Below are 15,062 nucleotides of genomic sequence, written 5' to 3'. Positions count from 1 at the left end.
CAGAGACAGACAGTATGGAACAGTCAAGTCTTAGGCTGCTGTTGACTATTCGTAGAGCCTGAAACCTCACAGTGTATAAAGAGGTACGTCACTGGTGAGAGAAAATGTCTGTATATGCCCCATAATATGTCTGGCTCACACAAGTAACAAAAAGCCTTAGTAGATCACTCTTCAGCCTACCTTTCTTTTCAATTGTCTCCACTATCTTGATGAGGATTGGTGGAGCAACATCAGGAGGTGAAAACTGCTCTGTAAGATCTGGAAGCGAAAAAGCTGTAAAAGAAAAAAAAAAAAAAGAAAAATAAGCCCAGGTACAGCTAAATTCAACTTCTATTTATGAAAATAATGACGCATAATGAAACCCGTTAATTTTTAAACACGGAACACATTCGTCTTATCAGCTGTAAGAGACTGTGCAAACATCCCACTTGTCAGGCCTAAATGAGAACACTCCACAATTTACCAGAAAGCTGTAAAAAATGATGACGACTGTATTTTTACAGCATTTTCTTTCAGAGATTTCAATCAGTGCTAGAATCATCCTCAATATTACACAGGAAAAGAAAATATAATAAAAGTTTGCCACCTATGGAAGGACAGAAATACAATGCAGGAAATAAAAGAAAAACATTTTGTTCCTGAAGCATTTACATCCACTGCGCACCAGATGAGGGAGCTAAACACATCACCATTTGGGAGCTGCTGATCCACTAGGTAAACATGCAAAAGCATGAAATAGTAGTAGAAACAAATAGTTCATATTCGTACAAAAGCTAAGTGATACCTGTACATGTGTATATATGTGTGTATATATATATATATATTTATTTATTTATTGCATTTTTCAAGCTTAATGGTATTAACAGCATAGTTTTATTGAAGCAGGAATTTTCTTTTCTACAATGACCAGTTAAGAATAAGTAGTAGTCTAATCAGAAAGAAACATTTTGCTGATTCAAATAAACCTGTATGCTGATTCTGCATAAAGTCAGTTTTCATGCAACGCGGTTTCTTCAGTAAGACAACATAGAAATGAATGTTCTGGCTCTATGGAGTAAGGGGATGATCTATCTCTAAATGCATAATTTTAACCAAAAGAATATTTTCAACGTTTTAGAGAGGCCCTGGTGAATTCCTGGAAAGCAAAAACATTTACATAAAGATATTATTAAACAGCTGCCAGAAACATCTGGCATTCTTCGATGGGTTATGATTAATAAACAAAGCTTAATCATTGAAGTAAAAGTTGCCAGTTGCCTAAGTGATGGTGATCTCTGGACAATTAAACTCATCATGGACAGACTGAGAACGATACTTAAACACACATACACCTATGCGTGTATGCACATGAACACAACATACTTCTAGAAGCCTGAAACTGAACTGAATTGTTATAATAATTAAATAGGAGGAAAAAAAAAAAGAAGAAACAATAGGAGAATATGAATACAGAGTTTTTACTGAAATTTTTTTAGACAAGCAAAAAATTAAATACACCACAACTGAGACAGCAGGCAATTCTGGCTGAGACCTTACCCTAGTTTGGAAGCAGCAATAACACATCTTTTTTAAACATGCGAACAATTTAGAAGTGCAAAAGACAGGCAGTAAGTTACAGAAGTAGTCTGGAAGTGAAGAAAATAGAAGAATGAAAGACAATTTACATAATATTTACAAACTAGGAGTAGAAGTAGAGCGTACTGGTACACTGAGACATGCTACTTCCAAAAGGAATCAGAATTATGGTAATATAATGATGAAATACTTTCCAGTCCATTCATAACTGAAAAGGATATTAGAAAAATATCTGCTAGTTTAAACAGCTTAACTTAGGATGCCCAGAAAATGAGCATTCAGGAGTCCCAAAGAGTTGCCTCAGCAGATTTCTGGCCTGCTGATGTTACTTTTTCATGACTCCTGGAACATTAGAACAATTCCTGGGGATCAAAGGAGTTCTAATGCTCTACCTGTACCCTGAAAAGACAAGTAAGATGACCTTGATGACTACGCACTAGTTAAATTGGGCAAATCTTGGGCAAAATAGAGAAAAACTTGATATGAGATTCTTATGATAAAACAATAAAAGGCTGCACTGTAACTAAGGACTGTCTGCATACCTTTTAGTGGACAGGTTTTATTAAAAAAAACACACATTACTTCCTTCCTTGATGGCATCATAGACAAAAAATGCAAATGAGTTGACATAAACTCTAAAGTTTTGTCAGATAGCGGACTTAGAATAACCCTGCAATTAAAACCTACATACAAACAAAGTGTGTATTCTATAGGTGAAGCTGACCAGCAGATCTCCAAGTGTAGTTATTAATGTAGAACAGACTACTCATGGAGGCATGGATTTCTTCATCTCTTCACATCGTTAAACTACTTCCAGGTGCCTTTTGGAACACATCCTTTAGCTTAACATCATGTCTGCTTCATCAAACCCAAGTTGGGTTCAAATGCAAGACTTTACAGTCCAAGCAGCCTCTGCTGAGTCATGCTGAAATAAAGGCCATACGATTTGTAAAACTGAGATTGAATAATTCTTTTCGACCCCAAACTATGAATCTATCTTATAGCAAGGGCAAATCTACTGAAACAATAAATGAATTACTAGATCAGAATTGTATCAATGGGTATGCTACAAAAACACTCCAAGTATGACATACTAATAGCGTCACAGAAAGCTAAGGGCATAAAATGTATCCCTTACATGGTAGCAAACCAAGAGTGGATTTTAAGAACAGAGTTTACGTGTTTTTAATTATGAAAATAATTTTCTGCTCCCTTAGATAGCCAGTTACCTTACTCCTTCTTAAGTAACATCAGAGAAATTGCATCATCTCCGAACAAAGATAACATCTCATAACTCCAGCTGGAGGCAGCAGTTCTGTCTAAACTGAAATTGAGCAAGAAAAGGAGAGATGAACAGGGAGAAAGAGAGAGAGGGAAGTCAGTCTGACAGTTACTATTCAGGTGTTATCCGTTGTTTCAGGCAGCAGAGAAGACTATGCTTTCTCACACTAACCAAAATGTGCCTTGAAAAGATGGCAGGGGATACACTGCAAATGGCTATAAACAAGGCGTATTGAGAAAAATAATTCTATTTCCCACTAAATTTAGATTTTTGTACAGGATGGATGAGTTATGACTGATAAACAAAGCTTAAACACTGAAGTAAAATCCAAGCAAACAAAAAGGGAGAATCTAATGTCAAGGGAAGATTTCAGTTCATGGAAAGACACTGTAGAGTGAAGAAAGCCTACGGAACACAGTTTGTACCCATGGGACATAAAGAATGAGGTGGATGTAGACCTTAACCGGATTACTTAAACAGAGAATACCTCTGCATCTCCCATGCTTTTCATCTACACTTTAAAGAGGGTCTTAGCTTAACTAAATTTCTTTCCTAATCTGTTACTGAATCTCTTTGTTTTACAGTATCCTTAGATCAATAATATTCTTAGATGATGATAATGAAAAGCTTTTGGAAGTACTTACCTTTACCATTATGTAAAATCTACAATAAGTCTACAGAACATGTGCACATAGAGCAAACATTGCATTGGTCAAAATTAAGTATTTCCTACACTGGAAAAATATTAAAAATAGTAATAAAATATAAAAATAGAAATCATGATTTCTGATTTCTTCTCTTCTTCCCTATATCCCATGACAATTCTCCAAAAGTGGAAATTTTTATCCATCAGAGACTGCTGAACTTTTAGATATGAAGAGAGCCTTTAAAATAATAAATAATGAAAATCTACTCCATAAATACATAAGCTATAGAATACTTATGAATTTGACTAAAAATCCAGGATATTCACCTCTCTGTTAATGCTAAGAATACATCAGTGAGTACAAGCTCAATAGCAAAAAGACACATGAACATACACACAAAGTAGGAGTAAAAAAAGAAAAAGTTACTTTCAGCACAGTAATGACAGAACAATACATCTAAACAATACAGTTATAGTGCTCAACAACATTGAATAAATTCTCACTTTATAAGCACGGAGGAGATATTAAGAAATTAATATTACTTAACCCCCCCCATATTCTAGTATTTCCTACTCATTGCTGTCATTTCCCATATAATTACATTACAGCATCATATTGTCTTGTACTTTAAATTCCACAACTTTTGCATAGAACAGACAATTATGTCCATTTTAAGCTGAAGATCTCACAAAACACACATCTGTTAGAAAAAAAGACGTAGGAGTATTTGCAGAACTGAAGCCAGTTTGCAACATCTACACAAAAGACAGCCAAATTTGGGAAGTGCCCTTCATTTTCAAAATGATGATAAGAAATGGCAGAGGCTAACCTGAAGAAAACTACAGCTAGTTTTGGAAAAACAGTTTGAATCCTGTCGCCAGAATACAAGGCATCCTTAAAGAAGTCCTAATTCTAGGTTAGATGTTCTAGAAGAAAATATAGCATGCATATTAAGATATTTCCAGAGGAAAACTTTTCAGATAGGTCACTTTTAGTAAATGAGGAAGACAATAAAATCCGTCATGCAACCTTCATTTAGTACCTGATTTCAAAAGTATCTTTTGCTTTGAAGCATGCTGTAGCGCAGCACAGAGGTTTGGAGAACCAAATCCAGTCTTAAGAATCTGAGCAACTTTGTAGATCCCTTTACTACAATCCAGTATCAGTTTTTCACTTAGAGCAATCATTTTTGCCCCCAAAATCCTGTGCTTTATTTTTTTTTTAATCCCACTGTCTCCAAAATAATAAGATTCTAAAAAGCTGTCATACAGTTTTCGTGTCTTCTTTCTAGTCACAAGCCTGGTAGTAGGTCTCCAGATAGTGAGGAAGCTTCTGATGACACATGATAAAAGCTGGATTTTCCACTAGCTCTATTTTTACCTTGCCACAGTGAGAACCAATGAGAGGAACCACAAGCCAGGGTTCTCTCCAATCTGTGAACTCTTCACTCTCCCTGATACAGACAGGCCTGAACAGCGCTAAGGCAACCGCAACGTGTGGGAGATGAGAGCATACCTTACGTTCAGGGGTTGCCAACACAGCTACAAAGTGCAAGATGAAACCAGCCCACAGCTGCACCTTTGGAAGGGTTCTCAGTAAAAAGAGATATTTTAGAGTTAGTACCTGGCAACGACAAGTGGAAATTTAAAGCTGGAATTTGGCTTCAGGAGTTTCTGAGCCAAATCTTTCGTTACTGTTGGAAGAAGAATGAAAATGAATACATTAAAAAAAAAAAAAAGAATGTAACTTAAAATATAACAACACAAACCATGGAAGGTAGTTCAATTTCTGGATATTTTACAGGAACTATATACTAACATTACTTGAATTTAACTTTGAATCAAGATTACTCCGTGCACTGTCTTCTTTTTCCAGAAATGGCATTTAAAATCGTTTATACATACTGCATTTGATGACAACGCAGCTGTACATAAAAGCGTAATATTTGACAGCACAGGTCTTAAGATGATCATAACTGGCTTGTGTGCGTGCAGATACATTCTTTATGTGTGTATCCACCTACATAGTGAAGCATGCAGTCATAAGATTTTCACATATCCATGTCTGAAAGTCATTCAATATGTCCAAACATGAATGCTTCAACCAGCACTAAGTACCATGTATAGGAAAAGTACTCCACTATTACCAGCCATCTTCCCTGAAAGAGAACCTGAATTTCAGTGAGGATCCTGGTGACCTGGCATTGCTGCAGAACAGTTCAGGCAGTGAAATGCATTAAGGCAGCCTGGTGTACTTGGTGTACCCTGTGTCCTTCCTCCTAGTAGTCCCCAGGGCAGAGAGACAGCAGTGTGTTAAGGGCTCTCATCAAAAGCCCCGTCTGTGGAAACCAGAGTGAAGGTCCTGTAACACTGGGAAGCACCAAGGGTGCCTCTGCAAGGTTGGTTGGGTGTCCTGGTGCTTCTCACAGACCTTGGTAGTGGCTGCTCCAGACAGGGCCTCACTCGGCCTTCTCTGCCCCTCAGCACCCACCTCCATCAGCACAGGACGAAAGGTTTCATGAACCTCACAGCCCATCAGGGAACGAAATCAGCCTGACTGACGCAAAACCCATAACTTTTAGTGTGGGGGCATTTCATGGTCCCTTGTACGTTTTGTTATAGTCTTACGAAGCAGCAGTTTTTGTAGAAACGCTTGGTAGAACAAGTTTGAGGGATCTGTGCTTTCAGTTCAAGCAAGACAGAAAAAGACTAGTCTGGCATTACAAATAAATACCACAGAGAAATTCACTCTGAGGACAGTAACCTTGCCTTGGCACCTGTAATTTTAGAGAGCTTAATGACATTTACCAAAAGAACAAACAAATACAGTATTTAGAACTGCCCACCCATTATTAGCAAAAGGTTTTGACTGGACAGGGATGAAAGACAAGAAGGTGAGAGTGAAGACAAAGAAGTTTATGTCATTGTGTGTCATGGATAAATCAAGCAATAGACAGTAAAATCTGCTGCAACTGTTGGAAGAATAAAAGACCTCTCCTTATGCCCCTTCTGACCTAGGATGATTCAGGTTTGACTGCAGTTAAATTCTCCTAGGGGCTGAAAACACCACTGAAAATGGCAGGAGTGCTCAACCACCTTTTCCAGTACTCATTTAATTAGAAATATGTCAAAAATATTAATGGGAAAATATGAAAGAGTTTTAAACTTCAGTGAATTTGACACATCATTATGAGTGGTTTAGTAAGTCTGTCTACTATTACTTGTCTTTTATTTTTATCAGATGTCGTCAATCAGGCAGACTCTGTGAACTCAGAATACCACAGAAGCCGTGGCTGATAGAGGAGACTAGATCCAAGAGAAATGAAGAGAGGCGAAGATTATCTCAGTACTAGAAAAAGAAAAAGTCTGTCCCACCAATGCTATCAGCCTTCAGGCTCACAAGAAGCCCATCTTAATGTAGGCTGAAAAATGTCTGTGAGTCAAGATTTATTACTGTACGAATGATCTCAAAGCTCTGAAAAGGAATGGAGAAATAAGTGTCTGCTGGTGACCTTATGTGACTGAATTACAGCTGGGAAGCTTGATGGAAATACTGCTGATTCTAAAACCCTGTCAGAAAATTCTTCTATAATATGCAGCCAGCCCAGTTTACTTCTTCCATTTGTCAGCAGGTGTTGACTATATGCTAGAAGACAGTGACAACTTAATTCAGACGTTCTCTGCTAATGGTATGTTGAAGATATTAGCCTCAGTGAAAATACAGAGCTGTACAGGAAAAACAGTTTACCATATCAGTGGTCAGTCCTCTTTTTCCTTCACCTGCAATGGATAAACACTCAAAGCAGAAAGCTTTTTCTAAGGCATCTCAATGGTAACAATTAACTCGTGGATAAACGATACTCTGTTAATATGCTTTTGGATTTCAGTCACTTTTTAAAGCATTCATATTTCTTCTGTGATTCTACATCACACATGCAGGGGGACAAGAATTTTTTTGAAGGGATTTATTCCAAAAGATAACTGCTGGAATTCTTACCAATATGACCTTCTGAACTTCAATCGATCCCTACACACTGATCAGTCACAAAGCCAGAATTTACAGAAACCCAAGTGTGAGGTAGGTACTGACAAACACCCCTTATAAGCTTGAAAAAGGGCATTTCAGACTGATACTTGTAGAAAAAATCTGTGTAAGTTGTTATATGTGGTACTTAACAGAATAAGGCCATCCAGTCACTTCTTCAGGAAGACAATTATATATATCATGACCGGGCCATTTATAGTCCAACCCACTGAATCTACAAGGGTTAGAATAAAAACTGAATGTTACTTCATTTTTTCCTGGCTATACATAATATGTGGAAAAAGACATAGTTACCTGTATAAATCAACGCTGTAACTGAGACAAGTCACATACTTTGCTTAGATACTTTCCAAGATTATCAGTGCATATATGCAAGCAACGATCTGATTGATAAAAAGTCGTGTGTATGGTGATTACGCAGGAAGTTTGGGGAGCTGGGAGAACAAACTCCTCTCTTCATCCCCTTTTATAATGTCACAGCAGCTGCACTAAAGAGAATAAGGGGCAACTGTTGGAAGAAGAAACAACCCAGGGCCCATACAGATTAGTACAAGAAACTAATCTATAAACAGTAGATGGCAGAACTAGGTAGAATAAAACTTTGATTTGACATAGGAAGTCATACTTTATAATTTACCAAGTCTCTAGAAAGAAATCTGGGGTCTCCTTACCCTTCTGACACAAGAAAATCAATACTTGTCAGAGAGCTGTTGCATTAATCATTAAGACATCATCTAAGACAAAACAGAATGAAAGTTCAGACAGAAAGAAAGAAAAGACAGGCTGTGTCTGACTTCAGGAAAACTCAGCTGCACAAATGTGCAGAAAATATAAAACCACCAAGCAACAGCAGTGTAGAATACTATATTCCTTCATAATAGTTTAATACTTCTAATAGTGACTGCTAATCATGTTTCACACCTATTAATTTAATGTTTCATAAAGCCCTATTTGTATTATCTGTTGAAAGGGAAGTGATGCTGTCTGTACTGGGCAGGAATTCTGTACATAATATTCCATCAGATTAACCCTCAGTAACTTTATGAATTATGAGCTGTCAGGCACTTTTCTCATCTGCGGCAGAATATACTTCTTAGAAATAGGAGCTATAAATAAGACAACAGATGTTCTTTGTTGGCTTCAACTGAAGCAAAGATAATTTTTAAAAAGCAGACCGTACTTAGGACCTGTAAAGACAGTATTTTGCTTCCCTCTATGGGTGAGTTTTTGCAGTACTCATTTTTAAACTAGGATTTGAAATGGCTGCAACTATGTCCAAATAGTTTTAGCAAAATTAGAGAAACAGGAAGCCCTGTTCTAGGGAAAAACTACACAAGTAATGAAAAAAGTCTTAAGTAGAACACATTCTGTCCTGCAGTTCACTGCACTGTAATGCCATACACAATGCTTGAACTGCTTTGCAGAAGAAACCTCCCTACAAACTGAAGGAAATGGGAAAAGTATTTGTTTATTCAACTGTCTTTCAAAGTGTTGCCAGGCAAGCAGAAACAGTAAAATAAGAAATAAGCAAGAATGTAGTAAAGAACGTGCCTTTCTGCTTCTAAGTAGAGGAGGGCACCCAGTGAGCTGAGATGCTCATGCCAAGCACCGCTGGAGCTACACACCAAGCGGGCAGGGAGTGGGGTCCCTCACTGCTGGTCTGGGAAAGGTGCATCTCACCTCCTTCCAGTACTACGGAGCACAGGGCATGGCTAAAGGCTTCCCACACCTCTCTCAGGGTTCGCAGGCTGATGCCTATTTCCATCTTACCCTTATTTCTCACAGATCACTCTGAGTGACTCACAGGTAGCAGGGTTCTCACAGCCCCTAACCATCACCTGTTTAAGCAGAGGAGCAGGTTAACACCTCTAAACCGAGCAAGCCAGCAGTCCTCTGAGCATGATTCTGAAGACAGAGAATGAAAACATTTTAAGAGTTAACACCTACTCCTCATGTCCTGTTGATATCTGCAGGTTCCCCGCTGGTAGTTTGCAGTTAGAGAGATACTGGCAGATTACAGTAAAAACATGGCGTGGGTACCCAGTTACCACATCCCGAAAAACAAGGTTTAAGGGGGGACCAAGAAGGTACAGGGAGGACCAGCGAAGTGCAAAACACTGCCTTTTTCATCAGGAGAGGGTCCTGTACATTCCCTCCTCATTCAGGATGGCAGTTCCATGGCTAGAACAGAGCTGAGATCCAGAAAAAAAAAAAATCAGCAATTCTGCCCAATTCTCCTCAGAGATACTCACTGCCAATGAAAAACTTAGCTTTCCAGCTTCTGGCAGTGCTTTTGTTTGAAACCATACACAACACCACGAAGGAAAAGCTACGACACTGAATATGCAAGCATACTGTGTCTAAGCGTGGGCGTGAGGACAAAGCGTGTTCCACCAACATCTGCATCTCGTGACCTACTTAACTGGTTCCCTTTGCAACTTGCAGGGTTATTATTGTCATTGAACATCCAGATTGCAGCAGTAATACCTAGAAGTCCTTATCAGAATTGGAACAAACCTGTGATAGTTCTGTTCAAACAAAGCCTCCCTTTTGATTAGCTAAGCAATCTCTTAGAACTCATACCAGTTGCTCTACTAACCTTTCTGCAAACTCTACCTCCTCTTTCCCAAAGATATTAAAGCCCTGGAGTTCTACTAACTTCTGCATTTCGGTCTTTTTTTTTTTAATAAACAGTGAAATCCTTGCAAAAGTGTATTTTAAATAGACTATATGTAAGTTGATACATTTACACAATATTTTACTCTACAAAAAGGTTCCGTCTGCTGCCTGTTATACTTCACAGACAGAAACAAAACTACATTTAAAGAGCACCAAGATCACAACGTCAAGCACTCAAAACTTTCTATTTTGTCTTTTGACACCATGATAACCTTTTTCCCATGAAATTACTCTGCTTGTTTCAGCACACAACGTTTAGCTTGCAAGGGATAGAACCCAGCTGAATAGTTAAGGTACTTATTACCTTGAGCATTATCCAGATTGTGAATGGACACTTGGTCTTCTAGTAGGCTCATATTCTCCTGTTTACTTCCCTCTCCAAACGCAAGTTCTCTATCATTTCATGTCCAACTCAGTTTGCCATGAAAGAGTACTTTGTTCCACAACTTGTTCTCTAACTCTTCAGAACAAGTGAGGAAGGAAATACATACTCGGTTCCTGGAAATTTTGTCACTCACAAGAGAGAGACAGCTGCCTATCTTTTAAGGGAAGGAATGCTGAGGTCCATGTCAAGAAGCACTTGAAAATTTTGGTTCTGGCCAGCCACCACCATCTTCTACCTTTTCTGGACAAGGCTGTGGAGAGCGTGATGGTAAGATGACTTCAATGACCTCCATGACGAAAAGCTTTACAGATAATGCCAAGTTCCCTTGCTGGTCTTCTCAGACATTTGGCCCTTTTCACCTAAAAAAGCACTGATATGTTTCCTTCAAAATGGCTGTGCGGTAACCTATTAAGATTACTAACTCAGTTTTCCTCCCACATAACCATGATGACGGTTAGTAGTGGTGCTCCAGCAGCATCTCGTCTTTGTAACAGAAACAGGACTGCAGGATGGACTTCCGGTATGAGATACTAGGGAAACTGGAACTCTCTCCAGAATGATCTGTCTCACCTGTAATGGATCCTTGTTCCTTACTGCTGTTTCTTTCATATTTTTTGGTTTTACTACCATGATTTTTTTATTTTTACTTTTTTTATGCAAGGCTATCACTGGTTTGTGATAATGACTCTACCTGAGAAGCATATTTTAAAACACTCTTCCTATTCAGTAATCAGAATACATTAAACTTCAGGACAGCATTTTATTTTGCTCTGAAAGAATACTTTATTTTGCTACCTTTTTTTCTGTGAAGAAACTAAGGTAGGAGGACACAATAAATCACTCTCTCTCTATAGGCAAGCAATCTAGAGGAAAAGAATAAGCTCTTCATTACTGCAAGAAAAAGATAATGTGTATTACTGTGCTTGAGAAGTCAAGTTGTTTAGATCTGGAAGATTTACATAAAAGTACTGGCAGAAACTGCTGACAGATAAAAGCCAAAACAGTTCCTTCATCTTGGGAATTATGGGAAACATAAGTACAGAAAATTAAAAATAATGAGTGTACAGCAGTCACAGAGAAGAAAAAGCAAACAATGGTAACAGTAATCCAGCATCAGAAGGATTTTTTATTTTTTTTTAAATTCTGGAAACTAACATATTTCAAATCAAGTCTTTTTCCTCCTTTAAAAAAAAAGTTTAGTGCTCTATCTGAAAGGCAAATCTTTTAAGAAAGTAAAACTGGGTTAATCCTTACAGCCATTAAACCATTCGCTGATCTGACACAGATACAGAAACAACAACTTTATTCCTGAACTGTATCTACGGAGAGTTAATCCCACATTCGTCTTTAATTTCAGATGAAGAAGAAAATTCTCAGCCCTTATAATAATAGATTCTCTGACCCATATCATATACCTGTCTAGGTTTCTCTCCATAGCAATCTTAACGTTGATTTCTCATCCCCACTATATATTACACTGTTGAGATGGTATACAAAAAGGATGTCATGGAATATGAAGTACAAGCACTTACTGAATGAACTTAAAGACCTCTTTTCCATAAATCACTGTTTGTTCCCACTGCACTGCTAACTTTAATTTAGATCTTAGCAGTTAAAGCTGTGAACTAATTTCATGGATCTTTACAAAGCAATCAGGGTCTCAACTGGCTGGTTAACTGAAACAGGACAAAGAACTTTATTTGTGTACTGTCTAGCACATGATGTTGCAGAAACTCATACAGTGTAAAATTTATTTATGGAAGTGTTAAAAAAATCGATAAGAACAACAAAGTGTAAATGAAAAGCTAGCATGAAAAACTGGCCATGTTATTTTACATTATCTGCAAAGACTGAAGTCAAGGGCAAGAAAGTATAGAAAAGGATTTCAGTTTGCATTGGTAGTATTCATTTGCAAAAATGTAGAAACAATAGGCAAAGCCTGTCTTTAAGAAAACCCTTAGAATGAACTAAGCACTGAACTCTGATAAAGCCTTGTGCAACCTCCATGAAAGCCTACAGTATTAAAGCATTTCTTAAGGTCTAAATCAAAGAAATGTGTCCCTTTTGAAAATAAGTAGTATCATGGGAAGAAGTGAGGATGAAGGAGGAGTAGAACAGGCTGAAATAACTGCAAAAACAATCTCTACGTGGTCTTGGAAAGCCTAAACTGGAGAAGAGCTGAGCAAAGAAAAATAAACAAATAAATGCATCTGGTTACAAGCTGACATGTCTCCTGTGATTTTTAACTCGTGCTTAAATGAAAGCTGCTGTTCCAGAGAAGACACCAGGGAGGCAGAAGCTCACTTTTTATGTCCTCCGCAAAGACTTGTAGGTGAGAAAGCAGCACTCTGACCTCCCTGCTTCCCTTCCCTTCCTCGCTGCTGCTACTGGACATTCTCCATCTTCTCTAGAGAAACTTCATGGGGGGCAGGATCAGGCCTTAATGCTGTCTCTGAACTTAGGGGAGTACCGAGTATATAAATGAGCATTACACTAATATGCTGTATAGTTAAGTGCTGCAAGTATACCGTGTTTCTAAGGGTCAAACACACACACAAAAGTTTGTCCACCATCCTGATCCTGGCCATGAAGTTAGCTGCTCTTCTAACACATCCACATCTGAGAATATAATGGCACTATCAATACATCTATCCGCATTTTCACATAGGCACAGAGAGCACTTAAAGCTACAGACACTCAGTTGTTTCAGAATGTTGATTGTAGGGTACAATAAAAAAGTAAAAACACATTCCTAAGTTGCACAAGCTGTGATCAAACATGTCAAAGGGTCCTCCAGCTATGACTCAGTAAGAAAAGGGTGGAGGTATGTGAGGCTGAAAGACTTTTGGATGGATGGAATATGCCTTCTTCCACACTGGCCAGCAAACACTGGGAACTATTTTGCCAAAAGGCCAGGCATACCCAGGTTTTTTCCTGCTATCCTACTAAGTTAAAAAAAAAAAAAAGTAACAAAAATAAAAAGGAACTCTTACATGTCTGTTTCTGTTACTGGGCTCCAGAGGAATTCCTTTGTCATCATCTTGCCAAAGAAAGAACCAGAGTTACCTTTATTTGACCCTAAACAGAAAAACACACCTCTTCCCCTTTTTATTTTACATTTTTAAAGGAAAGAATATCAATGATTTTTTCTTTTTTTTTCTTTTTTTTTTTTTTAAATGTTGGCCATGCCAAGAAGCAAAAGGATGGCTCACTTGATTCCCAGATGGAGAATCCTTCCAGAAAACTAGTTCCCTGTCGAGAACAGAAGGAAGAGGAATGCATACATTTTAAACTGACCTGATTTTTCTAACAGGCTTATGACTCCCTGTTTTTGAGGGTACTTGCCAGCTACATCAGAACAAGCATCTCTCTACTTATCCCTCCTTCTAGTTTTACCCTTCCAAACTTGGGTATACAACCCTAAAAACTTGCATCATAATTAGCTCAGCCATGGTATCTTCTTTACTGAGGCACCTACAAGATAAAGTTCCTCAAAAATAGTAAATACAGCAGACAGCTGGTATAACTCACCTAAGCCTTACTACCACTAAGTACGTAATTCCTGCAGGACTAAGAATCCCTTCACAGGAGCCCGTCACCTCCCATAGGGTTCTAATATTTCATGCTAAACGTGCCATGAATGTGCCATTAATAGCCTCTTTAAGAGAGATCAGCTTGAGCAATCGTCTAAATCTAGGTCTTGTTTAAAGGGAAACACTTTTTTTTTTTTTTTTGCTTTTTTTTTTCTAGGCAGCATATTTCTTGATTTCTCAGGGGAGCTAGCCCTGCTGCTTCTCTTTTTCTTGCGTTTCAGTACATCAGTCAGCCTTCCACCAGTCAGCTTCTCACATCTCAAACAATGTTCTCAAACTGGGAAGTCTTAGGAGACAAAGCAAAGCGACTGGGTATTCTCACGGCATTCAGTCGGGAAAAAATAATGCACTAGGTGCACTAGGTGAATACGCTTATCTGTGCTGCCAGAGGTTGCAAAGGGACCTGACTGGAGGGAGAAAGTGTGAAGCCATAGGTGTAGACTCCTCTGGATGCACATATATTCAACTTGCTGGGTTTCTGTTTCCAAAACCTTGGAGGATTCCAAACAGTTATGTATAGATTGGTTTTTGGTGGTGGTGGTGGTGGTGTTTTTTTTTTCCCCCCTGCAAAACAGCTGCAAGTTACATATCATAAAATTGCAGGCAGAAATTTATATATACTGAGAGTCAATACTGTATTCATACAACAAGCCAATCAAGACTAAGAGCAAATTTCCTGGGTGCTGATTTGTCCACTTATGCCATCACCTGACAGTGTTTTGTAAAGGAAGCTGCCTTTTTCCTTTTTTTTTTCACTTCTTAAACTTGAAACAAGATAGTAAGCATGGACTAAAGATTTCTGACAGGCCACAACAGGTGATCAAATCACATTTAACGTGACAGAAAACTCTAGATTT

The 15,062-nt window shown here is 38.2% G+C and overlaps 1 protein-coding gene across 1 annotated transcript in view; it reads right to left on the bottom strand.

The window, feature by feature from the left end:
• The window catches only part of PIK3R1 (phosphoinositide-3-kinase regulatory subunit 1), a 45,961-nt gene that overhangs the window by 12,791 nt on the left and 18,108 nt on the right, over positions 1 to 15,062 (bottom strand). The window contains exon 3 of the mRNA XM_040541361.1: positions 181 to 273. Coding sequence (XP_040397295.1) covers positions 181 to 273 — 93 coding nt within the window. The remainder of the gene's footprint in view (positions 1 to 180; positions 274 to 15,062) is intronic.

Source organism: Cygnus olor, chromosome Z (genome assembly GCF_009769625.2).
Source record: "Cygnus olor isolate bCygOlo1 chromosome Z, bCygOlo1.pri.v2, whole genome shotgun sequence".
In the NCBI taxonomy this organism is placed as follows: domain Eukaryota; kingdom Metazoa; phylum Chordata; class Aves; order Anseriformes; family Anatidae; genus Cygnus; species Cygnus olor.
The sequence above is the reverse complement of the archived record's forward strand: the minus strand, read 5'-3'. Positions and strand labels throughout refer to the sequence as shown.